The following is a 27,395-nucleotide window of genomic DNA, read 5'->3' as shown; positions in this document are numbered from 1 at the left end:
ACGAAACTTCCGCTGGTGGGACACAGGGAGGTGTGACAAGATTTCGTCTGCCATCGCAGAGTTGAACAATCTGAACGGAATAACCAAGTGTCTGTTGGTGGTTCACAAAAACTGGTAGGTATTCAACTATTTTTGTTTCTGATCAGTCACATGTCTTTCTCAATACCCTATTTTCACCTCAAATGTAGCAAGCTGGCTAGCTTAGTACGTTATTGTTCTACGACATAGAAAGCTAGCATTAGCTAGCTAACTGAGGCCTAGTTAATTTTGCAGTAGCTAGCCAGGTAGCTCTAGCTATAACTAGTTAGCTAGCTAGCTACTTGCAGCATTGCATGCTATTTCTGATTGGCTGTCTAACAGCATATACGTAATAGTTTGGATTCTAAATGTGTTTTCATAGTTGGATGTATTAAAGAAAGCAACATTATTTAGTAATTATATGCAAAATGGTTTCCCTAGTCCCCTCAACCTCACCGACCAGCTGCATGGTGTTGTGGCTGTAGCTGCTAGCTAGCTTGGTTACAGGGCACTAACTTACTCAGTACCTTAGATATGCTAGTTACCACCCTACCCGTACTAAACTAAAACGCTATCAGTTCATGGCCCTTAAGGACCTAACGTTATTTCTTTACGGAAAGGTCATGTGATTCATAGGTCTTAAACATTTCTAGGTGCAGCGTGTGGTTGGACAAATGACCAGCTCGTTAACGTTCTTATAACCAGTTATTCATGCAGGGCAATTAACGGTGATACAGGTTGTGACTTGAGATAAAGGCGCATACACACCCATCCTCTGATTTCTTTTGTGTTTCCTTCTCTTACACCCCACCCCCACACACACACTCACACACTCACTGACTCCCCTCCCCATCTCCACAGCAACCGTGCCGCGCCGTGCCCCCACCCCGAGCGGTGCCGTCATGTGGCAGGAGGCCCGCAAGCACGAGAGGAAACTGCGTGGCATGATGGTGGACTACAAACGACGCGGCGAGCGCCGGCGAGAGTACTACGAGAAGATCGTAAGACCCGTCCCTCTGGACGTCACTCTGAGGCTGTGATAAGTGTTCCCTCGGCTCACTCTCTCTCTCTCTCTCTCTCTCCGTCTCTCTCTCCGTCTCTCTCTCCGTCTCTCTCTCCGTCTCTCTCTCCGTCTCTCTCTCTGTCCATCTCTCCACTGCAGAAAAAGGACCCGGCTCAGTTCCTTCAGGTTCACGGCCGGGCCTACAAGATCCATCTAGACTCTGCTGTCGCGCTCGCCGCAGAAAGCCCCATTAACATGTGAGGAAAACAGACACACACACACACACACACACAGACCACACTGTGTGATTACTCATGCCTCATGCCCCTCTATCTAGGATGCCCTGGCAGGGAGATGCCAATAACATGATTGACAGGTTTGACGTGAGAGCTCACCTGGATTACATACCCACCTACACTCCTCCACTGCTCAACACAGTGTAAGTCTGCCTCAGGGCTCAGCCTCAGAGAAAATACTTTGGTTTGCATAGGAACAAAGTGTGTGTGTGGCTCTAATTTGGTGTACTGTATTCCATTGTGGTTCTAGCACTCCGGAACAGGAGTCGGAGGAGAGGAAATGCAACTATGAGCGCTACCGAGGCCTGGTGCAGAATGACTTTGCTAACAGTGAGTATCCACTGTCCTTGTACTTCACACAGAGCTCTCCTGTGGACTGCTGTCTCCTGGGTCCTAGCTCCTGCTGGGTATATTTTGTTCATGTTGTGTCTGCTCTGTCACTCTCCTTGCAGTCTCTGAGGAGCAGTGCTTGTACCAGATCTATGTGGACGAGCTCTACGGTGGCCTGCAGAGGCCAAACGAGGACGAGAAAAAAAAGTACGCCTCACCGACTTCACAAACAAACGAGTGCTCTGTCCTCATCTATCAAGTTGGTTGGTATTCAGTGTGTGATGCTGTTTCTTCGCTGGGCAGGCTGGCTGAGAAGAAGGCCACCATTGGCTACACGTACGAGGACAGCACCGTGACGGAGCCCGACGGCCAATCAGAAAAGGGAGAAGAGGACGACTCTGAGAACAGCGAATCAGAGGAAGACGAGGGCATTCCCGACATCGGTGAGGAAACTGTCGCGTGGGGTAGTTAGTTAGTAAATCCACGCTTTGATGTTGAACATACTGTTGGAGTTTAACATAGCTCAGTCTTAACCTTAAAAGTGTGTGTGTGTGTGTCACAGATGTGGAGGTGGATGTTGATGAGCTGAACCAGGAGCAGGTGTTGGACATAAACAAGATGGCCTCACCGTATGGCATGGCAGAAGGAGACTTTGTCAGGTTAGTCTGTCACCCTCGCCTGAAAGAAAGAAATGCAACACTGTACTCAGGAAGTGACCTATGACGTTGTCCAATAGGATGCTGAGGAAGGACAAGGAGGAAGTGGAGGCCATCAAACATGCCAAGGCCCTGGAGGCAGAGAAGGCCATGTACTCTGTAAGACTGGAACCGTGTGTGTATGCATGTGTGCGTCTCCCTCACTGTGTGTGTGTGCGTCTCCCTCACTGTGTGTGTGTATGCGTGTGTGCGTCTCCCTCACTGTGTGTGTGTATGCGTGTGTGCGTCTCCCTCACTGTGTGTGTGTGCGTCTCCCTCACTGTGTGTGTGTATGCGTGTGTGCGTCTCCCTCACTGTGTGTGTGTATGCGTGTGTGCGTCTCCCTCACTGTGTGTGTGTATGCATGTGTGCGTCTCCCTCACTGTGTGTGTGTGCGTCTCCCTCACTGTGTGTGTGTATGCGTGTGTGCGTCTCCCTCACTGTGTGTGTGTATGCGTGTGTGCGTCTCCCTCACTGTGTGTGTGTATGTGCGTCTCCCTCACTGTGTGTGTGTGTGTGTGTGTGTGTGTGTGTATGTGTGCGTCTCCCTCACTGTGTGTGTGTGTGTGTGTGTGTGTGTGTGCGTCTCCCTCACTGTGTGTGTGTATGCATGTGTGCGTCTCCCTCACTGTGTGTGTGTATGCATGTGTGCGTCTCCCTCACTGTGTGTGTGTGTGCGTCTCCCTCACTGTGTGTTTGATGTGTCACAGGGTCGTCGTTCTCGCAGACAGAGGAGGGAGTTCAGAGAGAAGAGGCTGAAGGGCCGACAGATCAGCCCCCCCAGGTACCTGACCCCCCTCCCCCTGCCTGAACACCTGGCTACTCTCCTGGGCTGCCTCCTTCACCCTCTCCCCTCCTCCAACACTTGGGGGAACACTTTTTGTTCCAAAAACCACCAACCAATGGGAGGGCAGTGAGTCTAAATGCCACGTGTGTTTGTCTGTTCCAGTTACGCCAGAAGGGACAGCCCCACCTATGACCCCTACAAAAGGTGAGGACCGCAGCTCCGACTGCTCTGGCCACGCTCAGCTGCTGTGGATGCCTGGGCCAAGATGGCCGCCAGCGCCAGGTGCTCATCCTTCCTCTCCTCCTCTCTCGCCCCTGTCCACTCAGACCTGAGTCCGAGTCCAGCTCGGAGTCCCGGTCTCGCTCCCGGTCGCCGGGCCCCGAGAAGATCACCTTCATCACCAGCTTTGGAGGAAGTGACGAGGAGGCCGCCGCTGCTGCAGCTGCCGCCGCCAACCAGGCTCCGCCTACCGCCCTCTCCGCCCACGCCCCCGCCAACTCGCAGCACCACCCCGCAGGTCATAGCAGGGGCTCCCGGTCGGTAACTTTCCCCTTCCTGGCTTCTCATTGGTTGTGTTCTACTGTCACTCATTTTGCTGTCCAACCAAATGACCTCAGTAGATGTAGATTTCAAGATGGGTGCTAGTTTGGTTGGTGGGTGTGATGGAGCTGAGATGATGATCAGACCAGTCTGTTGGATCCTCCTAGCCATGTTGTCATTTAGCCTACAGAGAAAGATCCCAGGTTGAGCTATGCATGTCGCTCCCAGCAACAAGCACAATTCAGGCGTGTGTGTGAGAGGGACACTGACGCACATTCAAGAGTGATGGGGCTGCATGACATGATGTTCTGCGTTGTTGGCTAAAGCTAAAGCACCTTGGATGGGCTTGCTTTTCCCACCGTTAATTGATCACCTGTTTCCACTCTTGACTGTGATTGGCTGTGCAACACCAGCAGCTTGAAGTACGCCGCACCACGGAAGACGACCTGAATCTGAATCCCGATTTTGTTTATTTATTTTTTGACTTTGACGGAACTCCAGGGTTCTATCAGCATGTGGGGGTCCTAACATCCCCGCGTGTGTCTGTCTCTCCAGCAGACGAAGGTCATCCTCCAGCCACTCCTCCTCCTCCTCCTCCTCACGCTCCTCCTCGCGCTCCTCCTCCTCGCGCTCGCGCCGCGGCCGGAGGGGTCGGGGGGGCCGGGACGGTGGGCGGCGCTCCGGCTCCCGCTCCAGGCGGCGCTCGGACTCGCGCTCCAGGGGGCGGGGCAGCAACGGAGGGGGCGGGAGCCGGAGGAGGTACAACCGCACGCGGTCGCACTCCAACGACCGCGACCGGGAGAGGGACCGGGAGCGGGAGAGAGAGAGGGAGAGGGAGCGGGAGAGAGAGAGGGAGAGAGAGAGAGAGCGGGACAGGGGCCGGCGCTACTCTGCGAGGAGACGAACGCGGTAAGACTTTGACACCAGTTGAGTGTGACGGTGTGTGTGTATGTGTGTGTGTGCTGTCTGGCGGGCACCCTTAGTAACCTTGTAACCCTCCTGTAGGTCTCGCTCCAGCTCACGGCAGGGGGCCAGTGCCAGGTGGGGGGGTCGGAGTTCAGGAGGGCACCGGAGAGGGGGCAGCAGCAGCCCCAGCCCCCCCCAGTCCCCCAGCCCCCTCAGCCGGAGCCCCTCCCCCTCACCCAGGGGGGCCCCGCCCTCTGCCACCGCCCTGTCTGACAAGCTGAGAAAGTGAGTGCCGTTCTCCTGGCTCGCATGCAGAGAGAACATGAGCCCACACGCTCGTCTGAATCACACACAACACAGCAGCTCTGCACTCGGAGGGCATCACAGTAGACGTCTCGTCACGTTTCGTAATTTGTGTAAACGTAGAAAAGGCAGCATCTTTACGAACAACACTGTAGGCCCGTGGAGACCACCCGAGTCTAAATGAGTATCTTAAATGTATTACTGCTGATTGTCCTGTAGGTGGAGCCATTGGATGAGAAAACCTAATGTATTATCAGAGAATGTCTGCTTGCAGTTCCACCCTAGTTCCATATGAGGGCGCTAACGGTCCAGTGCAGAATGAATGAAGGGCCAATGGAGCTATACCCCTCAAAATCCACTTTTCTCAGGATATCATTTTTTGTCTAGTAATTTACATTACATTTAGTCATTTAGCATTTGAATGTTGAATTTGAAAGGGGAGGCAAAAAAAAATACTCACTGCTGGGTGTTAGATTTTTTAAAGTCACCTTTTTGTTCTGAAAAGCCTTTTAAAATGTCATTTACGTCATACACATTGTACGGCCTGAGATACTGCTTGACGGCAAGCTCTGGTCACTTCCTTTTTTCTCTCGAGGCATCGTCAACACAGCTGACAGGTTAGGCTCTCCCTGTCAACACACATGCTAGTGTTGCTAATGCTCTGACCGTCTGGTTCCGCTTCGGATGCCATCAAGCGGGATCTCTGGTCGTAGTCAGTCCTTCACTAACCAATCAGCATTCATTAGCAGAATGCTAGCGTGTTATGGGCAACAACGACTCACCCAGTAAGAAATCAAAAGGACATAAGTACTCGTTCATTCAAATTTTGACCTGTAATCCATGTTGAACATGCAAAAACTACAATCAAATGAGATTTCTCAACGAAAATCCGGTGAAAGAGACCAATTTAGCCGTTTAGCTCCATAGACTCCCATTCATTCTGCACTCGACCGCGATCTCCCCCAGTGGAACTCTGGTGGAACTGCAACACAATTCGGTACAATGGGGCTTAATAGGAAGTGGACAGGCTCTCCTAAAACAGGCTCTGGTATTGTATATGTATGTATGGCGTTCATGTTTGTTTCCCCCCCCCCCCTCTCTCTCTCCCCCCCCCCCCCCCCTCTCTCTCTCTCTCTCCCCCCCCCCCTTCCCCCTCCTCCAGGCCTGATACTCCGGGTGGTAAAGAGACGGGAGCTGCCAAAGTCAGTAAGAATTTGATCTCGCTGGGTTTGTTGCTAAAGTCTACGCCTCCCTCACTCCTGACAGGCTGCCCTGGTTGTCCAATCAGGCCGGGGGTCCCGCCCCCTCCCCCGGGCCTCCGTTACACACAGCCTATGGCGCTTTCAGCCCCTGTCTTTGACTCCGCCCTCCGTCTGGACGTGTGTCCGTTTAGCGGCTCCCAGTGTTGACCTGTAACCACCTTGCTCACCCCGCTGGCTGTAGCCCCGCCCCTTTCCTGCCGTCCACCGACAGTGTGGGAGGAGCCTCCAGAGCATCGCCGCTATCTGCCGAGGAGCGTCTCCGACCACACCCGTCTCTCTCCTCTCTGTGTTGAATAGAGTTCCGGGTGCCCTCTCTCTGCCCTGGGTGGAGGTAGCCAGGGAAGTGCCTTCAGAGCAGAGATAGGGAGGGGGGGGGGGTGGAGGGGTCAGGGGGGTGGGGGTGTTGGTGGGGGGCAGGTGGGTGGGGCTAAGGGGACTGGGATTGATCCATCGTAGTGTGAAGTGTTTCTCACTCGGCCTCCACTGTCACGGTGTCACTGCAAGGTGAACAGAGTGCTGATGTGGGCTTGTCAAAACCCCTCAAATTGATTCCTTTTCTTGCTTCCTTTCCTGTGCCCTGCCCCCTTCATCAATGGTCTCTATTGATTTTTGGGTAAGTGTTGCTGTCAATAGCGTGTTGCCTTGCAGGAGCAGTCCTGGGTAAAGATAGATGTGTTTAAAGGACTTCTGTGAATGGTGGGAACCTTCATAGTCATCCCTGTCTTGTGGTTCAACAGTATTGTAGTAGAATTTAGATGTAGGTTGTCGACCATTCTAGGGCAGTGTAGATATGTAGTTTATAGACTGTGTCATAGGGCAGTCTTGATATGTAGCTTATAGACTGTGTCAAAGGGCAGTCTTGATATGTAGCTTATAGACTGTGTCATAGGGCAGTCTTGATATGTAGCTTATAGACTGTTTGGATCCTCTGAATATGCAGCGTCACTTCCTTGTCTAAATCGCTGATGTGGAACAGCGGAAAGGTATGTGGTTTATCACCCGTCCAATCGCCTTAGACCCCAGGTGCTCCTCGAGGCGGCGAGGAAGATGCACGCTTGCATTTCCAGATGGTTCAGACGGGGGCTGTGGACTAGCCGCGGCCTGCGCCGTGGAGAGCCAGCCAGGGGGCCTGGGGAGCCGGGATGGCTCCTGGACAGCAGGTGCTGTTGACGAGCCCCGGCAGGCCGCCACACCCCGGCTCTCCCACCAGAGGTTCAGCGTGCCCAGGGAGGCGTTGCGAGAGCTCAAACCAGTTCAGAGAGGACTTCACCTGGACAGGGACCAAGGGGGCGGAGGCCTCCCGACGCTAAGTCGCTGGGAGATCTAAACCCAGACAGAATTTGGCTAGATGTAAACACATTAATGGTGTTTGGAATTTTTTTTTTTTTGTCTTTTGTCATGGGTTAGGAGCGCTGTTGTTCGATCACGTCCCTGAATCTGGACAGGATAAGCTAGTAATGAGATGGTGTTGGGGTGAGAGACTAGTGGCTGTGGTGGGGGCGGGCGGGGGGGGGGGGGGGGGGAGGAGGAGCAGCAAGGAGCAGCAAGGAGCAAGTGTTCTCTACAGCAGAGAGCAGGCTGGGACAGGACTGTGTGTCTGGAGCTGTTTTGACCTGTAGTTCTTGCATGACCAGCTGAATTCCTACCTGGCCAGGTACACCCAGTAAGGGGTGTGGCCTTCAGCAGCAACACTTACACAAACAACTCCTGACTGAACTCAGTGGACCTGAACTTGTCGTTGCTTTGTTCAATCCCCTTTACTCCCCCCCAGCACCCACCCCCTACATTCATATATATACATTAGACCCATATGGAGAGACCAGTGAATTGTAACCTGACCACCACCCCCCTTCACCCAGTCATGCAGTCCCAGACTAACTGCAGGGAACAGGCACAGGGCTCACCTCTCCTCCTGGCACATCGCGCCCTCTCCTCCAGCCCTGGCGGAACACGATAGACCCTACATGTGATTTATTTATATGTATGTGTGCCCTCAGCTAACCCGGGTCAAAACCACCTGGCACTGTATATAAGACTTGGCGCGTGCGTGCGCGCACACACACAGAAGGCCTGCACCACGGCCAGGAGAGTGTTCTGATGTGTGTGTGTGTTTTGCAGCCTAAGATGACCCCGCAGGAGAAGTTGAAGATACGCATGCAGAAGGCCCTCAACAGGCAGTGTGAGTAACGCTCCCTGCTCACACACACACTTACATGCACACACACACACACACACACATACATACACACATACAGGGGGTCAGATGGCTGAGCGGTTAGGGAATCTGGCTTTTAATCAGAAGGTTGCTGGTTCGATTCCCGGCCGTGTCAAATGACGGTGTGTCCTTGGGCAAGGCACTTCACCCTACTTGCCTCGGGGGGAATGTCCCTGTACTTACTGCAAGTCGCTCTGGGTAAGAGCGTCTGCTACATGACTAAATGTAAATACATGCACACTTACATACATACACACACACACACAGCCTCTTTCACTTCCTCTCAAGTTGACACATTTTAATTATGGCTCTATTGTACTGAATGCCCTGTGTGTTAAAATGGAGCACTAGGGGTCAAAATAGATGCTGGCTGTCGTCACATTGGCTGGTGTTAAGTTACGAGAAATGAGCTTGTAGGCTGTATCGTTTGTTATACACGAAGAGTAAATCTGTTTCCTTTTGTGATCTTTCTGTTCCCTCAGCCAAGGCGGATAAGAGAGCTGCCCAGGTGAAGATCCAGCAGCAGGAGAACAAGCGGCAGGTGTGTGTCACCTTCACACAGCATCCACCACACACACACACACACACACACACGTTGAACATTCCTCCCAGCACCAGACAATTTTTCTCATGCTGCCTGGTTGTTTGTCTCCCAGGAGCGAGAGGGGGAGCTGCGAGCCATGGCACGCAAGATCCGCATGAAGTAAGACCTGTGTGTGTGTGTGTGTGTGTGTGTTTGAGTGAGTCAGTGTTGTGTTAGTATGAATATCTGACCAACCGCCTCTCCTCCAGGGAGCGTGAGCGTCGTGAGAAAGAGAGGGACGAGTGGGAAAAGCAGTACGGGCACCAAAGCCACTCTCCCTCGCCATCGCCCTCGCCATCCAAACACAGTAAGTCCCTGAACGCCCCCCGCTCACCTGTCAGCAGGGGTAGGAGCGCTCCGGCGGCTGAAAAAGACCTGACCTGAGCAACACACAGGTTGCTCTACAAAACCCTCCAGTGGGTGCCACTAACTGTGCCGCTATTGTTTCAACCGCCAAAGCATCATGTGCCCAGTGTTGCTGCAGGCTGATGTCTTGATGAGTCATGTTTCTTCTTCTCTGCCCTCTGCTCCCCCAGGCCGCGACCACAGCTCATCCAGAAGGTATGTGAGACACCCAGAGACTCCCAGCACTCGCTGCCAACACAGAGGGACTGGGTGCTTTTATCACCACATTACACACACACACACACACACACTTAGATAAGTTTTGAGATTTGTCTTGTTGTTGTGGCTTTGACAGTCTTGGTCGTACACTCACATTATACCCATACGTACGCACACACAAAATGTAGTTCCTGTCAGAGTGACATTTCACACACACAGAGTCAAACCATGAGAGGAGTCTGGAGCAGGTGACTGCAGCACTGCAGGATCTGGTCTCATGCTGTCATGCATCTTGTGTGCTTCTTTCCCCCCCCCCCTCCCTACCTTCCTCTCTCCCCCCCTCCCTCCTCTCCTTCCTTCCCCCCCCCCCTCCCTTCCTCTCTCCCCCTCTCTCCTCCCTCCTTCCTCTCTCCTCCCTCCTTCCTCTCTCCTCCTCTCCTTCCTCTCTCCTCCCTCCCTCCTCTCCTTCCTCTCCTCTCTCCTCCTTCCTCTCCTCCCTCCTCTCCTTCCTCTCTCCTCCCTCCCTCCTCTCCTTCCTCTCTCTCTCCATGTCTGTCTCCTAGGAGGTCTCGTTCACGATCAAGGAGCCCATACTACCGATACTGAGACAACCAGAGAGACACTGAACCCCTCCCTCCCCCTTCCTCATCCCTTCCTCTGTCTCAGTTTTGTCCTTGAGGCAAAGAGGCACAAGAAGAAAGTATGCCTGGTAGACGATGGAGAGAGGAGGAGTGAGGGACCTGGAGGGGAAAGGGCAAGTGAAGACCTGAAATGAAGGCCAGACTTGGAGATGAATGTCATAATAGTGAATTCTGATCTGGTATCATAGGTTATTTCATCTGCAACTAGAGTCGTTGATGAATTGTCATTAAAACTGATACCGTACATCTGGTCACACCTCTGAATCTTTAATCCTGGGAATTGGCAAAGAGAACTCCTCTCTTTTATCTTTTCCTCACCTGTTCACACGGTCAATTCTGCCTGTTAAAACACAGATGCGTCTGTAAATATGATTGCTCCTTTTGAAGTTGGAAAACAATCCTATGATGAAAATGGTCATTTTGTGAATATTTGGAAAGCTATCGATTAAGTTCCGCCTCAGAGACTTTGTAAACCAGGCAGCTCTGTCACCCACTTACACAATTATGTACATGTAAACCTTAGTGAACTGTTATGAGTTACGTTTTGTTTCATTCCGAAAAATATCAAATATCATATGGTGAATTCCAAATAAAACGAACACAGAGTATTGGATGTGTCGGACGCTTCATTTGTGTTTAAGAACTAAACTTAATGGACGTTACCTAAAGCCATATTAATGTTTTGACTTTGTCACCAGGTGGCGCCAAAAAACACTATTAAAAATATCTAAATGTGCTTTTAGAAAAGACTACATTGTTAGACAGTCTGTCAAAGAACAGCCGTCGTCACATGTTGTGTTACTACATTGTGTAATGAAAGTCCAAGATGTTTCAAACTCGGACACCAAGTATGAAGCTGATTATTTATTAGGTTTTATACTAATCTATGCCTTTGAGTTCAATGGTTTGTTTTTCTTTATGGGCTCAGATACATTGAAAAGACACATGTTTTTCACATAAGGTTTTCTGTAAAGTCTCTATAACGTCTGGTTGTGGGGTGAAACAAACCGACAGTTTACTTCGGTTTCGAAATCAGCCGGACAGCAAAACACCTGTCTTCAGCGACCTCGTTAAAGCCACTTCCTGTTCACCCACATCCTTAGTAAAGTAACAAGTCTAAGCTTCATAGACCTTAACGGTTCATTGCTGTCGTATGTAAGTATTATTTGTGTAATACACCATTATCATTCATTATTAATTAGACAGGGATAGGGAAGTGTTCCAAACGTTCTCTCTCACTGTAAGGCGTTATATGTATAGCCCATGTGTTCCAACACGTGTTATTAGGTCTATATGTAAAAGTATATGTGTTTGCAAGCTCGCGTGCGTGCAGGCGCGTGTGTGTTTGGAGGGCGGGGTCGGGGTCGGAGGATCATTGGCAGGCGGCGCCTAAAACATGTTGCCCCTGCCCCTTCGTTCCTGCGCTGCGGGGCTGGTAGCCTGAACTTGAACAGGCTTGGTAGACTTCAGAGAGCTAGTCACAACAACGTCCCGTCCGCACCGTGGAATCGGGCAGTCTGTAATTCATGCCAAGTTGTTCATGATAACTTCACTTCATTTAGCCTAGCCAAGTGATTGATCTTGGTCGATCCCGGACTGTGGATACCCAAGTCAAACCTTTGCACAGAATGTCCAGACGCAAACTCGGAAGCCGACCGCAACACCTGGCTGCAATTCAAGGTAGGCTAAGCCACATAATTATGGACACCTTTATTGATTACTCATTATTGGTGAATTGTTTAGGCCCATCACTGAATCTAATTGAAAATGTAAACAAGATGAAACATGTTGGTGTGGCTTATAGTAATGATAAATCAATTAAAAGTAGGCTATTAGATAGGCTATTTGTAAGTGGTTTCAAGGTACAGTTTTTTCATCTATTCTTGTACTAATATAGTTTAGACGATACTGCTTTGTACATTTCGGGGCCAATGAGCGGCGGGTGGCGATCTTGGTGACTCTTCATTTCCTTATTGCGTCTTGACCCGGGAATCTCAACCTCGTTTTTGTCCTAGTGACTTCATAGACTTTGTCAGAGATCGCCATTAAAATATCACTCCTATGCCATAAGCCTCAATTATAAATGATGGACAGCCGTCTCCCGCACCTTTGACCTGGCGAGAGAGAGGCTACTTGACTTTGTCAGGAATGTCCATAATGAGCAACTTACGACGGGCCATGTGCCCCATTCGTCTACGGTACACTTTATCATGCCATGTTTTGCTATCGTCTGAGAACTCGAGGATAAAACGTAATATTTCTGTTCCCCAACGGAGACCAGAGGAGCTTTTCTAGTTTGACCACAAGCCCGACGCTGTGCGCGCAACCGCGCCTTGCCTGCACAAACAGCGAGCGCAGCAGCAATGAAACAGGAAAGGTGACATTTTTAAGTAACCACCGGTGAGATCTCCTTCGACTGTACTGTCTGTACCTGTACACAGACACACAGCCCAGCCTGGACAGGTGAACCGTGTCCCTGCTTCAAGGCGTGTCCATGACAGCAGCGAGTCCAACATGACCTGTATATTCCTAGTATTAGAAGAACTCTTAAGAAACTGGGCCCTGTAGTTACATTATAAACGTTAGAATATCCTTTTGTACAATAACTAGGAAAGGCCGGCAGGAATTTTTTGGTCAAGGGTCCTCTCTGCTTATTTTCTCAATTGCTGGAAACTCCAAAGAAATATAGTTGGTTTAAGAAATATAGTTGGTGTTGCTGGTGTGAGAACAGACTTATAGGTCGGTCTACGTTCATCCTTGCTGCGAGACAAGCTAAGATAGCTGGAGAAAGTAGTCGGTGTTGGCGTAACCGTGGTCCAACCAGGGGGAAGGCTCCGAATGAAAAGCTGCACTGAGGGAAAAAAAAGTATTTCCCCAAACAGCCACCCAGTATATACTTTCATAATGAACAGTCATCCTGTTCACTGTTATCTGGACTGTTTGGGATGGTTTACCCGATGACATTTACGTGGTCATACACTCAAGTTGCTGAACTTGATTTACAAGGAAGCGTTTGAGTGTTTTTCACCCCATCCCCTAATTGCCCATGTCAGTCATTCCTGGCGTCTGAAAAACCCCTCTTTCTTTTCCGTTTCCTCCCAGATGTCCCAGAATCCTCAGAATCTGCAGTGGCCGCCCCATTGGTGGAGAGGTCGTCTCAGCCAGAGGTCAGCATGTGTGATGAAGGTCGTGACCTCCTGACCTGTGGGCAGTGTGGCCAGGCCTTTCCTCTCGCCCACATCTTGGCGTTTATCCAGCACAAACAGGGTGGCTGCCGCTCTCGAAGCCACGCCCCCAATGCCAACGCTCCTCCGTCACCAGCCAATCGGGCGCAACCACGCCGCATGAACACTCGCACGGGTGAGGGATATGTAGAGCTGAGGAGAGTAATGGATAGGGACGAGTCCTGGGGGGAGGAGCCCAATGGGAAGGTGAAGGCGGAGCCTAACCGAACAGGTGAGTGCATGCATGTCGCTAATTAGTCACTGTTTTTTCTCTCCCCTCCCCTATCTCCTTTTTTGTTTTGTTGTGTATTTTTTGAGGGGGGGGGGGGGGTTCACTCTCCTTTTCCTACTAATAACTGCCCCACCTCCCAGTCCAGCTCATTAGTTAGCTGTTGCCAGTAGCTTGCCCTCTGTGAGTTAGCGACGCGGAGGCTAATTGTGTGGAAAGGACAGGCAGCAGCGGGGGTTCTGAAGCCCTAGGGGGCGTCCCTCAGGGCTCCGGCGCACCTGAGCTCCCCCTCTATCTCCTTGGCTGTCAGTCTCTCAGGTGAAGTGGCCAGGTAAACACAACACAAACACACATTGAGCTCTCTGGCCACACAACGACACGGGCCTCTGGTGAGCAGGAGAGGAAGACCAGCTGGGCTGTGAGGGGCAGAAGTGTGTGTGTGTGTGTGTGTGTGGGTGCAGGTTATGACACACACACACGCACAAACAGATGACACCAGTTTAAGACGTTGCATCATACACAGAAAGCAACTCTAAAAGCCCTTGGCCTGCCTTGCGCCAAGCTGAGGTCCTCTGTTACCACCACTGTTTTGATTATTCGGGGATTCCAAGTTCTGAAGATGGTCGGAGTGGAGCTTGCTGTGCTAGCTAAAGCATACATGAGTTGTCTCAAGTGGGTGGGCATGAATCCTTTAGGCCCTGTCTCACTGTGTTATACCACTGGAGAACATTTGGGGAATTGGTCCTCCTTCAGTAGTGACTTGGAATGTCTGTTGTAAAACAATGTTGGACTGGCCTGAGAACGCAAGCTAGGTTCGAAGCAGTGTAAAGGATTTTACCAGGAACTATGTTTTTAAAGTTCCTCTTGGTACAAGACACAGGATTTCAAATGAACGTAAACAGTTTGTTAAGGAGGCTTTGTGAGACTGTTGTGATACGCTCACATTTTCCGTGCTCTTCTCAGTTGTACTTCTCTCGTGTAAGGTGTGTGTGTGTGTGTGGGGGGGGGGGGCAGTGACGAGGGGATGAATGGCCCGTATGTGAAGCCTCCACACACGGAGTGTAAAAGGAGAACAAGCACAAACATGCTCATCATGTCCAACCAGTTGTGACTGGACATGATTTTCATGCATGCATAATTTCGGTACCACCAAAACCTTTTACCAGCTTAGCACACCGCTGTCTTAACACACACGAAAACACTCACACGCGCTCTCTTCCTTCCTTTGTGTAACACCCAGGGGACGTCTGTGTACTGAGTTCTGTTTCCGACCATCCATGTCTCTTGTTTTTCACGTTCTGTCTCGACTGAATCTTTTTTTCTTTTCTTTTTTTACCCCTTTCTCTTCCTCCCTTGAACTCTCTCTCTTTCTCTCCCTCCATCTTGTTCTCTCTCGGTCTCTATCCACACACGAGCTTGCTTGCTCGTTGCCCACAGGCTTACACAACAAACCGACCACGTGCACTACCCAAGAGCAATACTGGATCTGAATTATGCAAAACAAGATAACTTTTTTTTAATTAAAGTTTTAATAACAAAATGTAATCGCTTGTGTATTATCTAGCAGGCTCATTGAGATTGATGAGTCAGACTTTTATGTTCCTAAGAATGACTTTATACCAACTATGTTGAACACTACATGGGTTATGTGTGGTCCTAATGTTTGTTGTTTGTGAGATTTGTGTTTGAGGTGTACAGCACTTGTTGAGGTTCTAGGTTTGTCAAGATCTTTACAGTGTAAATGGAGCAGAGGGTGTGTGTCAGTTAGGCAGGTCATGGTGTTTTAGACTGTCTGATGTAGGTTGGTTTGGTTGTGGGAGGGGGACAGTACAGGCCTGCTAGAATCTTCATAAGATGACTCAGAGTGAAAGAGCAGTTATCCCGCAACAATTAGGTGGCCCTTCACGTGTAGAGAGAGAGAGAGAGAGAGAGAGAGAGATTATATTACTGTGTGCATCTGTCTCATTTCTTTTTATTTATTCTCCTTGTTTGTTTTTTCTCATCTCCAGAATTACGCCCCCCCCCCCCATCTTCAACACTATCGCTTTGCCCTCTTTCAATTCTGCCCCCCCCCCCCCCCTCTCTTTCTCCTCCCTCCTTTTCCCGAGGGAGAAGAGATTCTGCCTGCTGCTCGTTAGTGCTCCCAGCCAATCTGCATTTTTAATTAGTAGTTATTGCTTCTGCTTAATATTCAAGTGCTACCCCGGGCCAAATGGGAATCCTTACAAAAAAAGAAGGAGAGCGAGGGAGAGGGAGAGAGAGAGAGAGAGGGAAAGAAAGAGCGAAAGAGAAACCGGCCGGGTATTGTGTTTCACTCCAGGACCCCGAGACAAAAGCCCCCTCAGGGAGAGATTTGCAGGGTTTGAAGAGTTTGTGGGGTTGAAGGGGTGGAGGGTGGGGCTGTAGCACAATCCGTGGGGTGACATATTTTTGTGGTGCATCTCGACCATAACAAATTCTTTCTTATCTCTGTCTCCCAGTGCCCCCCTCTATCTTTACCACTTCACCCCCTTTTAAATAAAATACAAAATAATCTGAACTTCTCCCTCGCTCCTTCACTCTGGGCTGGGTTAAAGGACGAGTCCATCACATCGCCTCTCTTCTTCAGGCAGACACGGAGAGGGTGTGGAGGGGGAACAGAAAGACAGAAAGAAACAGTTGCCTTTTTCATCTTCTCTCTCCCCCCCCTCTAGTAAAATACAGACGGATTTGACTTCAGGAAACATGAAAGAGGCTTATAGCAGAGTCGGCTTTGAACCTCTCAGAAAAAAATAGAACTGTCCCCCCCCACCCCTCAATTTGGGCATCTTCTTCCCAATTTTGATTTATGCAGAGGGGGTCTCATTTGTCAAGCAGGCTGAGTCAGTGCCTCATTTGCATAAAGCCTTCGTTTTCTCCGTTCCGCTAATTAGCAATTTGCAGCTTAATTGGAGAGTGGCTCTGGGTTAGGGAGACAAAGCTAACCACGTATAAAAATATCTCCAGATGTACTTCAGCTACCCATCTCCCCTCTTTTCTCTCTCTCTCTGCTGGCCTCTCCATTTCTGATTTCCCCCCCTCTCCCCGTGGCCCAGCCACTTGTCTGTGCCTCAGCTCCAGCTGTCTGTGTTCCTCCTTGTGTTCTATCTGTCTGCACTCCGTCAGGCTTCGCTCCTGTCTGGACCTTGGTCCGAGACAATGTCATCACATCCTGATCATTAACCCCCAAGGACAGCTTTTCTCTGACTGTGCTGTGATAACTAACTGTCTCTCTGTCTCTCTGTCTCTGTCTCTCTGTCTCTGTCTCTCTCTGTCTCTGTCTCGCTCTCAGGCGAGGAGCCCTCTGGTTTTACCTGCCAGCAGTGTGAGGATGTGTTCCCTTCGGCCTGGGCCCTTCTGCAGCATGCCCAGCACACACACTCCTTCAGCATCTACCAAGAGGAGGAGTTCGACGAGGAAGTGAGAGGAGGAGGAGGGGGAGGAGGAGGAAGGGGAGCTCGCCAACGACTCAAACCCCCTACCGCCACACTCGACCCCCGTCACCTCAGCCGTACCTTGGCCTCCGCCTTCCAGCCGTCCGGCTCGCGCCTACATAACCACCGCCAGAGCAACAGCTCCACCTCGGCCCGGTCCAACTCCGCCCCTTCCTCCAGAGACCAGCAGGCCCTCAACTTCTCGGTGCTTCTGAGAGAGCTCGCCGAGGGGAGCGTTGGCCCCAGCTCTGCCGTCCTAGGCCTGGGCCGCTCTCCATCCCTCTCCCCACCCGCTGCCTCTCCCTTCCCCCAGGGAGGGTTCCCCTGCGAGCTCTGTGGCCAGGGCTTCCAGTCCCTGCGGAGCCTGTCTGCCCACCGCAGAACCCACGCCTGTGAGAGGCCCTATCACTGCGGCCTGTGCGACCAGGCCTTCTCCCAGAGCGGCCAGCTGGCGCGCCACATGAGGAGCCACCGCAGGGAGGCCGCGGGAGGAGGAGCTGGCTACGAGGGGATGGAGATGAGGCGCGGGGCGATGGAGGAGGAAGACGGGAAGCAGGGGGAGAGGGGCGGGTTTCTGACTCAAGAAGCAGAAGGGGGAGATGGGGCGGTCAGCAGTGACCAGGGGAACTCTGAGCTGGACCTGACCCTCCCCAAGCACCTCTCCACCGGCTCTGGCCTGGTGCTGATCACCCCCCAGTCTGGAGGTTCTAACAGGAGCCTGCTGAGGCTGTTCCAGCCCCAGAGGGAGGGAGGCGAGGCGGGGGAGGACGAGACGGAGGCCCAGGGCGAGACGCAGCACGCGTCGCCCTGCGCTAGCCCGTCCGAGGGCTCGCTGGAGAGCGGAGAGACGGGCGGGAGCGGGGAGAGCGGCATCGCCAGCGGCAACTGCACTCCCAAACGCCCAGAGAGGGATGAGAGAGGGAGGGGGGTTGGGGAATGGGAAGGGGAGGTGGAGATGGTGGACGGAGAAAGGGATTGGAGCGCAGACATAAACAGTGAGGTAATCCACGACTGGCAGAGGGAGAACGAACAGAGAAGAGGAGGAGGAGGAGGAGGAGGAAATGGCACCAACAACAACGGCGCCTCCGGGAAGAAGAAGAGGGACGAGGCGTGCGAGTTCTGTGGGAAGCAGTTCCGCAACAGCAGCAACCTGACGGTTCACCGGCGCAGCCACACGGGGGAGCGCCCCTATCGCTGCGGCCTCTGCAGCTACGCCTGCGCCCAGAGCTCCAAGCTCACGCGCCACATGAAGACACACGGCGCCCGCGGCACCCGGGCGCCCTTCCTCTGCCAGCTGTGCAGGGTGCCCTTCACCGTCTACGCCACCCTGGAGAAGCACCTGAAGAAGGTCCACGGGCTGAGCCACGCCAGCGTAGGGGCGTACGCCCAGGCCAGCGCCGCCGACGCCATGGCCGCCCCCAAGCCGGAGGAGGGTAGCGTGGTGGTGAAGATGGAGGAGGAGGAGGAGGCCAGCGTGGACCAGATGGAGGAGGAGGCGGCCAGCGTGGACCAGATGGAGGGCGGTGGAGCAAAGGTGGACAAGATGGGGATGAAGGAGCAGCAAGGCCAGGAGGCCGAGGTGGAGGACAGTGTGAGCCCAGCCAAGCTGGAGGACTGTGTCAGGGGCAAACTGGAGGAAAAACTGGACGACAAACTGGAGGAAAAACTGGAGGAAAAACTGGACGACAAACTGGAGGAGCTGACTGGTGATGTTAACACAGAGGTGGCCTTGGTATAAAACAAAATTCCTCTCCATGCTAATGATCTCTGTTGCCTAACCTACACATCTGCATGATGAATCAAAAGCGTCTCGATACAAGTACATTCGTATGAAACTAAGCATAGAACCGGTGGTCAGTTCAGACTAGAAAAAGCAGCTGTGGTCACCAGCCTTCACTTCCCTTTCCAAGAGACCCACCCACTCTCATCCTGCTGATAGTTAGCATATGCAAAGACGAGGGTAAAAACCAAGTGCCTTTTTGACCACAGTACTAAACTAGGACATGCAACCCAAAGGGGGCGGGACTTATGGGGTTCACAGGAAACAGGAAGTGAACCACCGCTGCTCATCAGAACACAGGAAGTTGATTACCGCTTTCCGACACAAAATACAGGAGGATCACATGATCTCCCACTGCAAACTGGTGACTAATTTGGCAATTATTAAAGTAATTTTTTTCACAATTTTATTCCTATTACTCGAGTGAGACAACAGTTAGGATATGTTAAGACATGGACATGGGAGCATATCCTGTGGTCTTCCCGTAAGGGTCAGACACAGATATCTTACTGCTGGATGTTTCAAATAATCAAATACATGGACATATGAATTTTTTGCCTATAGTTTTTATAACTGTCAGTTGAAAAGGCACTTGGCTGTGACAACACGTGTCTGTTGGATGTAAAGTTTACAGGGCTGTGGAGCCTGGTGAGGTTGTGTTCCTATCTTCGTGTAGGGCTGTTTGTTGTTTTATTGTTACAAATGTGAATATGTCATACTGATGTTTTCTTTGCTTGGCTTCTATGCATCTCAGAAATGCAGTACATATAAAAATATGTACAAATATAAAACGGGTGTGATAAAAAAAAAACTTTACTTTTTTGTACTTGACTATTGTGGGGGAACTCTCTTTTGTTTGTTTACATTTTTGTAAAAAAAAAAAAACCTGCTTGAAGCGTATGCATGTTTTACTGCCATTTGATGTTCAATTGGTTCCTTTGCCTGTTTGAATTAGTCCTTATTTATGGGCACTGCATGTTAGTGGTTGTGCAAATGAAAAGTCTATATACAGCTAAACTACAGGGTTGGGAGCTACAGTAATAGCTAGTTGATTGGTGGGAGAATTTTGTGGAAACCACTGAATGAGAACTTGTGTGTGAGTGTGCGTGTGTATGTCTGTGTGTGTGTGTGTGTGTATGTGTGTGTGTGTGTTGCGACATGTGTGTGTATACAGGGACATTATTCCAGAGCACTCTGCTTGAACCCACACTTGTACTGTCCTGTGAGTACTTTTCAGGCCACGATGTGACAAGTCCTGTTCTTTGTGCTTCAAGCCCACCAAGGGTCATCGGCATGTGTCAACAACAAGGACGCAAGCCAGGAAGCAAGACAAGCTAACAGGCTAGCGAGCGCCTCCGCTAGCTGTCTACCTGCGATGGACACCGCTCTCTTATGTGACTACTGTGACTTGTGTTGTCGTTATCGTCTATTTACACTGATAGCAGGGAATCCCTATTTTTGACACTTTCTGAAAGAATTGTAACTATTACGCTTTGTGAAATTAGACAATAGGATCGATGTGAATATAATGACGGGAATATGTCTGTTCAGGGACCAATACTGTATATAGAGAAGGGCAGTCCTTCTGTGCTGTGTTGTCCACTGCCTGTACTTGCTGTATGCCTTGAACTCACTTTCCCAGCATTCCGGTTGTAGTTTCTGTTTCTCTCTATGCTGGGCCCATTGCCGTGAGCCTAACCCTCACCACTGTCTCTGGCAGTTTTGTTATTGACTTGGTTGTGAGAAAACCCATTAAAAAGTACAAGAGGCAAAGCCATACAAACGTGTACTGTTTCTCTGTGTGTGTGTGTGAGTGTGTGCTATTTTTCTGTCTGTGTGTGAGTGTGTGCTGTTTGTCTGTGTGTGAGTGTGTGCATGAGTGTGTGTGTTTGCGTGTGTGAGTGTGTGCTGTTTGTGTGTGAGTGTGTGTGTGTGTGTGTGAGTGTGTGCCCTTTGTCATTTGAACAGTCCAGCAGGCACATCTCAGCATCACATAACGTGCTGCCCAGTGGTGTTACTTTAAGCAGTGACTACAGTCAACCCCGACTTATTAATGATTAATGACATCTCTGAGACTAGGGACCCTTACTGCTTGTTTACATCCTTATGATGTTTCTGCCTTTGTCTTTGAGGGGCGGTTTTTACCATTCCTGTAGTGTGTGTGTGTGTGTGTGTGCAAGCAGGCGCTGTACAGCTGCATACCGTACACAATTGGCTACGGCGATCTCCGAAATGTTGTGCCTTCACGTGTTGTGCTTCACGGGGGTGAGGGCTGCGTGTTGAGATGAGAGAGGGGTAGGTAAGGGCGGTTATGAGAAAGGGTGCCGGGTGTTGGCTGTGAGGGGGTTGCCGGGTTGTTTATGGGCACGGGGGCATCACTGGGTGGGGGGCGTTTGGTGGTTGTATAATTGCTGACTCCATTTTAGGGGGGGTACCAGAAAAGCACCAAGCCAGCATCTCCGGCTCTAACCCCACCCCCTCTAATGAAAACGAATCTCTATGATCCTTCTAGCTCATTAACAGCAGGCTTTTTTAATGAGCTTTTCAACAGGGTGGGGGCAGGGTGGGCTGAGGGGTATGGCAGCAGATGCACACACACACCCCCACCTCCAATTACCATTGTGTTGGGGGGAAAAAGGAGGAAGTGAAGACACAAGCAGAGCCATTCACTGCCGGCCCGGCCCCAGATGAGTCCAGTCAACTCTGCTCCCTGTAGGGATAGAGGGACAGAGGGAGGGCCCAGCCCAGGGAGGACCCAGCCCAGGGAGGACCCAGCCCAGGTACTCTTCAGGTGCACTAGTGTGGGACAGTTGAGAAGTAATCGCTTCCTCAGCTACCTTCAGAGCCCTGGTGGCTAAGCTTGCCTGGCGAGTACCCTGGCGCCATTTGGTGTCCGTATGGGCCCAATTACGTAAGGTAAGGTGATACACAGCCCGGTAGCCCCTTTAGCAAGAGGATATCTTCCCATACCCAACTGCCCTTTGTCTCCCTGCCAGCTAGTTCCCGTCCACACCTCTGGGTCCTGGAGTCAACCACCAGCCCTGGCCCAATGAGTGCTGTCATACCAGGCAGCCAATCATCCGCCATAGCTTTTATCAAACACATGTCCTCTCTGCTATTAGGTGGGGCAGGGTGCGTGTAACATCAGCTGACCCTGTGTGTGTGTGTGCCTAAGTGTATGTGTGCGTGTGTGAGAGTGAGAGTGTGTGTCTGACCAGCCACTGCCCCGGGGCGGCGGTAGTGTGGACTTTGAGATCTAATGGCAGAGTCTCAGCTCCACAGAGGAGCCTTTTGTTGGTCCAGCGCAGGGAGAGGCAGCCTGGCCTCGGTACTAATGCAACACTCAGCCTAGCAGGCAGCTGGGAAGCACACTCCCTATCACTGTGTCCCTGTGCTCTCTCACAGAGTACGTAGGCCTGAACCACCACCATGGCTGCTTGTCCCAGATGACCTAGATGCATATACCTCCTCCTCTGCTACCTTCAGATCCTTGGACAAAGCAAGAGAGCTGCTATGTATGGGTATTATACAGTGTATTGGTTGTATATTCAGGCCATGCTGTATGAGTCATATGACAAGGAGAGAGGACACAGGAGTATGAATCTGTTGACACGTATCAATGCAGATGTGAGAAATTAAATAATCTAGCTAACTATTCTGATCTCCTTTCAAAACCCCCCCCAAAAAGCAAAAAACGAAATCTGGTGTGAGCTTCAGAGTGTCTGATCCTGTCGTGCTTCTCTTTTCTTTTGATCTGTTGTTCCAAGGGATGGGAAATACAGAGTGATCTTGACTGTATGGACAAGGGATGCCTGTTTCTGACAAGGAGTGGGTTAGCAAGTCACCAGGGTGACAACTGTTAGTTATGCTTTCACGCATCTTTACAGTACGTGTCTAGGTTGTAAACAACACACAGCTCTGGTAAACTAGCATGGCTGATGTTTGTCACCGAAGCAACTTAGGTTGGGTGTTCATTTAGTTTTAAGCCAATGATTTTAAGGATATTCTGTTAAATTGATGGTGGGATGGTGATACAAAGTTACAGAAATATACATTATACCCTAAGAATATCTCCCAACATGGGAGATGTTCATCTGTATACCGTATAACTGCTCTAGGGGAAGCTGGTAGCCAATGCAGGCTCTCACTTACAAATTAGAAGATTATGTTTTATCATGTAGAAAGCCAATTAACTTTGTATTAATTACATTTCTTAACATATGCACTAACCCCCCCCCCCCCGCCCCCCATCCTTGGGGACCCATGTAGAGATAGGAATAGTTGGGTTACAGACGTGGGGGGAGAGGAGAACACACGCTGCAAAGAGGAGGTGGGGTTGCAAGGAAGGAGTGGAGAGATGCGTCGGGGAATGACCAGGCCGGCCTGCAGATCTCTCCTCTCTGCCCTTTCTCTCCCCCCCCCCCCCCCCCTCTCGTTCCCACATTCTCCACCTCCCCCCTCCTCACCCCACAAAGACCACAATGTGAAACCCGAACCCTGGAATTAGCCCCCTCCTCGTCCCCGACAGACAGCCCTGCCAGGGAGAGTGTGAGAGGACGGGTGGGAGGTGACGTGGTCCCAGCCGTCAACCCACTGTCTGCCATTCAACACCTTCCCATAATGAGGGGAGAGGCGAACAATACATTCAGATGGTGTCCATTCTTAGGGGAGTTATATAATGATATTGAATCACTGAGCAAGCTGCATAGGAGGCTGGTGAGGGGGGGGGGGGGGGTGATCATGACTAGGTGGAGGAGCTCGAGATACAAGGTTAAGTGATGAAGCAGGAAGAGAATAATGTTGGTGTCTATTCAGCATGTAGAGAGAAATACAAAGAACGTACACGATTATGGACCTGAATACAGAACCTTCAGATACACTAGATATACCCTTAGATTCGCTATTCAGCCCAGCCTTGAAATGTGCGGTTAGATCAACATTCAAAATGAGGTTAAAAACGTTTTTGTTTAGTCAGTTCTACGACTGCTAAAGTGTGTGTGTATGTACTTTCAATGTAAACCTGAAGTGTGTGTTTGTCTGTATATGTATCATATATAACTTTTAAATTACAAATAAAGAATATATATGTTAATGTCGCCGCATCTAGATTTTACAAATAAAGTCAACCTGTTACTGTATATTGATAGTGTTATTGTTTCTGTTAGTAGTTGGTGACGACGGGGGACGGGGCATTCTCATCCTTATTCGTATGAGAATAACTTATTTTAGAGTTTCTCGTCCCTGGAACAGATTTCACGTTCCAACCGAGTGGAGCTGACGCTGTCTTAGTATCTAGGGCTGCATCAATGACCCTTTTTGCTCTGCTAAATTGCTGCACTAGTCCACACTTGACCAGTGGGGATCTCATTCTAATATTGCTGTCAGCATCTGCTTGGTCGTGGGTCGGTCAACGCTTGACCTGGTCGCTAGTGGACGTCGATCTGTGATAGTCTGCCAAAGCTGGATCTAGTCTACAATCTGAAACCAGTCTCCATGACGGACAACAGCGAGTTCCTGGTCCCTTCCCTCACCCCCCTGCCTGTGATGCTGCGCCGATCACAGTCCCCAGCCCTGTGGCTACCTCTGCTTATACTGACATTTACCAACTGACCCAAGTTGAACACTGGATTTTGCTGTTTCAACACCCATTGACACTTCCCTGCTGTATGACTATGTTAAGCCTGTGTTCTGCTCCTCTCTTTCACCAACCGTCTCTTGATGAGGGGATCCCGCACTGAATTGCTCCTCCCAAGGTTTCTTCCATTTTGTCTCCTCTAGTTAGTTTTTCTGGGAGTTTTTCCTTGTCTTCCTTGAGGGTTTACGTTGGTTGAGGGGCAGTTCTACGGGCTTATGTGAAGCCCTCTCTGACATTGCTTGTAAAAAGGGCTAAACAAATTAATTTTTATTTGATTTGATTTGATTCAATGAGAAGTTGCAGCTGTTGAGTCAGGTGGCTGAGCGGTTAGGGAAGCGGGCTAGTAATCTGAAGGTTGCCAGTTCGATTCCCGGCCGTGCCAATTGAGGTTGTGTCCTTGGGCAAGGCACTTCACCCTACTTGCCTCGGGGGAATGTCCCTGTACTTACTGTAAGTTGCTCTGGATAAGAGCGTCTGCTAAATGACTAAATGTAAAATGTAATGTAATGTTGAGGTTAGAAACATGCACCGGTCAAATACTTGTTGGCCCTTGTTAACAGGATCTGCATCCTCCTGTTCTGGACAAAAACATACACATATCTCCACCCCCACTCGCTCCTGTACAGCATACTAACCATACTACACACCTCTGGTAAGGAAGTGTGGCAGTCATGCTGAGAAAACTAACCATGACAAATCCTTCACTTGTTCTTCCTTGTTGAGTCAGCTGAGGAATGTGTACAGTAGGAATGTACATACACCTCTGATTAGCTGAGCTTCCACAAACACCCGCAATACTGTGCTTTGGCCCCGGGATCTGATTCCAGCCAATCACTGAACACACGTTCTAGATACATTTCAATCCTCCTACCTCACCATCCCGCTGAGAGAAACTATCACCTCCACCCCCTCCATAACAAACCGTCTGTTCCCCACACTTACACGATCTCGTTTGCACATTTACAGGTTTTTTCTACACCTGCTGACCTTGTTTTTTAACCTAATACACACACACACAACACACACAACACACACAGTTTGTCTCTGATGTTCGTTGTGGCCTAAGGACTGGTCACAAGGTCATTTGCAGGCCTGCGGTGTCACGCGAGAAAACTGGAAGAGCCGGTTCTGACCCTGGAGTCATGGTTGCTGTTCTGGCACACACGTGATGGAGAGAGGCGCGTAAGAGGAAAGGGAACACAGGGGTCAGGGTCAAGGTATTTTAGACAGGTGAGATGTTCTTGTGTCTTAAAGGTAGCAGGACAAAAGCTCCAGGTCAGTTGAACTCTGACACGTACGAACTGAAACTGAGATGTGGTTGTGGAGAGGATGAGAACCCGGAAATCTTGTCAGTTAAGGAAGGTGGTAATAGGGAGGTTGTATTTGGAACACTTTCAAGGTTCTTTCTTATCCGCAAAGGGCTTTGATACAGAATTTTGCATTTCTGTCTGGAACCTTCTTCTTGAAAGGGTTCTTTTAGTCTCATCTCTTTGAGAGACAGATTTCTTTATACCATACTTAGATTGATACTTCATCAACCTCTCTTCAACACAAATTTGTATAATTGCATTACTGGCTTCAGTTGGAAATCAGACGTTTTTATACTTTTCAGACGTTTTTATGCTTTTGCTACACGCTTCTTAAGGAAAAAGAATTACTCCCCATTGTTTCACTAAAGCAAAGAGACCAGAAGAAGAGATGTAGGCTATGGTAGAAGTTTGAAGACCATATTCCCCTGGGAACTAGTCCGCCTTTCAAGGGAGCCAACCGCTCGGGGTGTCGGGGTCGTGTGATCAGAAGGGTCGCGGAAGGTGTATGAGAGTTGGCACGATAGGGGCGGGCCAGTGACCTTTGTTATTGAGTCTGGGCATAGTCCGGGCCTCAGCTACCATACGGAGATAATAGGAAGGCGGTAAATTGAGTTAAATAGGCACCATTGTATAGATCCGTGTTTCTATTATTCGTGTTTGTTTAGGTCTGGTCACCGCTTTCTTGTCTGTACTTGTTTGTGTAATCGGGCGTAATGTAGAGCCTCTATAAGCGGGTTGAAGGGGTCTTGAGAATGTTCTTGACCACAAAGTGCAGACTATACCGCGCAAGACCTTAGATTTGATACAATAGGTTTTAATCATTGAGAATACAGAGCTCATAACCATGAATAGATGAATGAGGTTAAAACATATAAGTCTAGGCCTTGACACATAGGCGTAGGCTACTTCAGCCACGAATCCAGACGCAATAATACTTGGCTACAGTTACAGTAGCCTAATGAGCACTAACAGCCTAAAAGAGACTAACAGCACTACAACAGCGGCTAAAAGAAAAAGATCAAGGCTTTTGAGAAGCTGCTAATATCTTCCAGTTATAAAGACTTTGTACCCCACTGCTTATGTGCTTTGTCGTCTAACTCTGAGATAACAGACAGTTCCTTTTCCTTCCACAGTCCTCACCGTGGACAGGCTGCTCTCTAGTGGCGACTTTAAATACTTTCAGTTTTCTTGCATAAAAGCGCATACCTTCGATATAAGGTGGTCTATTTTCTCAGGTGCGTGTAACTGTTCTTGATGTTTCACACAAACATGATTATCCCACTCGTTTTTCACACGCTAACCCTTACCTGCGGCAAGTTTTTATAGGCTAGTTACTGATTTGATCAATAGATCTTGTCTAATGCAGAGAGACATATTTCACCTCACTGATGATGGTTTTCACTGACGATGCGAGGATCAAAGAAGGGACTTGGCACCGTGTCATTACCCCGACTCCAGCTCCCCTAACCCCGCAGGCGTTCTGCATACCTTCCCGGGCTGGTCTGTAGGTGGGGTGCGATCTGATGTTTCACAATTGGGTCGGTTGGTGGGTGTGTTAACATATTTAAACAGGTTCTCCTCCATAGACCTTCACTTCTGATGAGCAAGACATATTGGAAACT

The 27,395-nt window shown here is 50.1% G+C and overlaps 2 protein-coding genes across 6 annotated transcripts; both read left to right on the top strand.

Annotated features, from left to right (window-relative positions):
* On the top strand, positions 1-10,397 carry clasrp (CLK4-associating serine/arginine rich protein). Of its 5 annotated transcripts, none has more exons than XR_010877765.1 (21): positions 1-114; positions 880-1,019; positions 1,181-1,278; positions 1,359-1,460; positions 1,568-1,647; positions 1,770-1,854; positions 1,951-2,090; positions 2,210-2,306; positions 2,384-2,462; positions 3,053-3,126; positions 3,292-3,333; positions 3,456-3,669; positions 4,225-4,578; positions 4,675-4,860; positions 6,041-6,080; positions 8,259-8,319; positions 8,838-8,896; positions 9,012-9,058; positions 9,148-9,245; positions 9,475-9,499; positions 10,066-10,397. XR_010877765.1 is itself a non-coding variant. In XM_067246106.1 (21 exons), the coding sequence occupies exons 2-21, from the start codon at positions 921-923 to the stop codon at positions 10,106-10,108; spliced, it is 2,016 nt and encodes a 671-aa protein (XP_067102207.1). In that variant the 5' UTR covers positions 1-114; positions 880-920; the 3' UTR covers positions 10,109-10,397. The 5 variants fall into 5 exon arrangements, 2 of the variants coding, with proteins under 2 accessions (XP_067102207.1, XP_067102206.1); XM_067246106.1 differs by having other exon boundaries at positions 3,456-3,665; positions 4,228-4,578; XM_067246105.1 differs by having other exon boundaries at positions 3,456-3,665.
* A 1,186-nt stretch (positions 10,398-11,583) lies between these two features.
* On the top strand, positions 11,584-20,605 carry znf296 (zinc finger protein 296). The gene is made up of 3 exons (XM_067247051.1): positions 11,584-11,823; positions 13,255-13,599; positions 16,907-20,605. Exons 1-3 carry the CDS (start codon positions 11,772-11,774, stop codon positions 18,784-18,786), a joined length of 2,277 nt encoding a protein of 758 aa, XP_067103152.1. The 5' UTR covers positions 11,584-11,771; the 3' UTR covers positions 18,787-20,605.
* Positions 20,606-27,395: the final 6,790 nt, after the last annotated feature.

Source organism: Osmerus mordax, chromosome 11 (assembly GCF_038355195.1).
Source record: "Osmerus mordax isolate fOsmMor3 chromosome 11, fOsmMor3.pri, whole genome shotgun sequence".
NCBI lineage: Eukaryota > Metazoa > Chordata > Actinopteri > Osmeriformes > Osmeridae > Osmerus > Osmerus mordax.
Note: the sequence above shows the minus strand (reverse complement) of the source record. Positions and strands in the feature narration are given on the sequence as shown.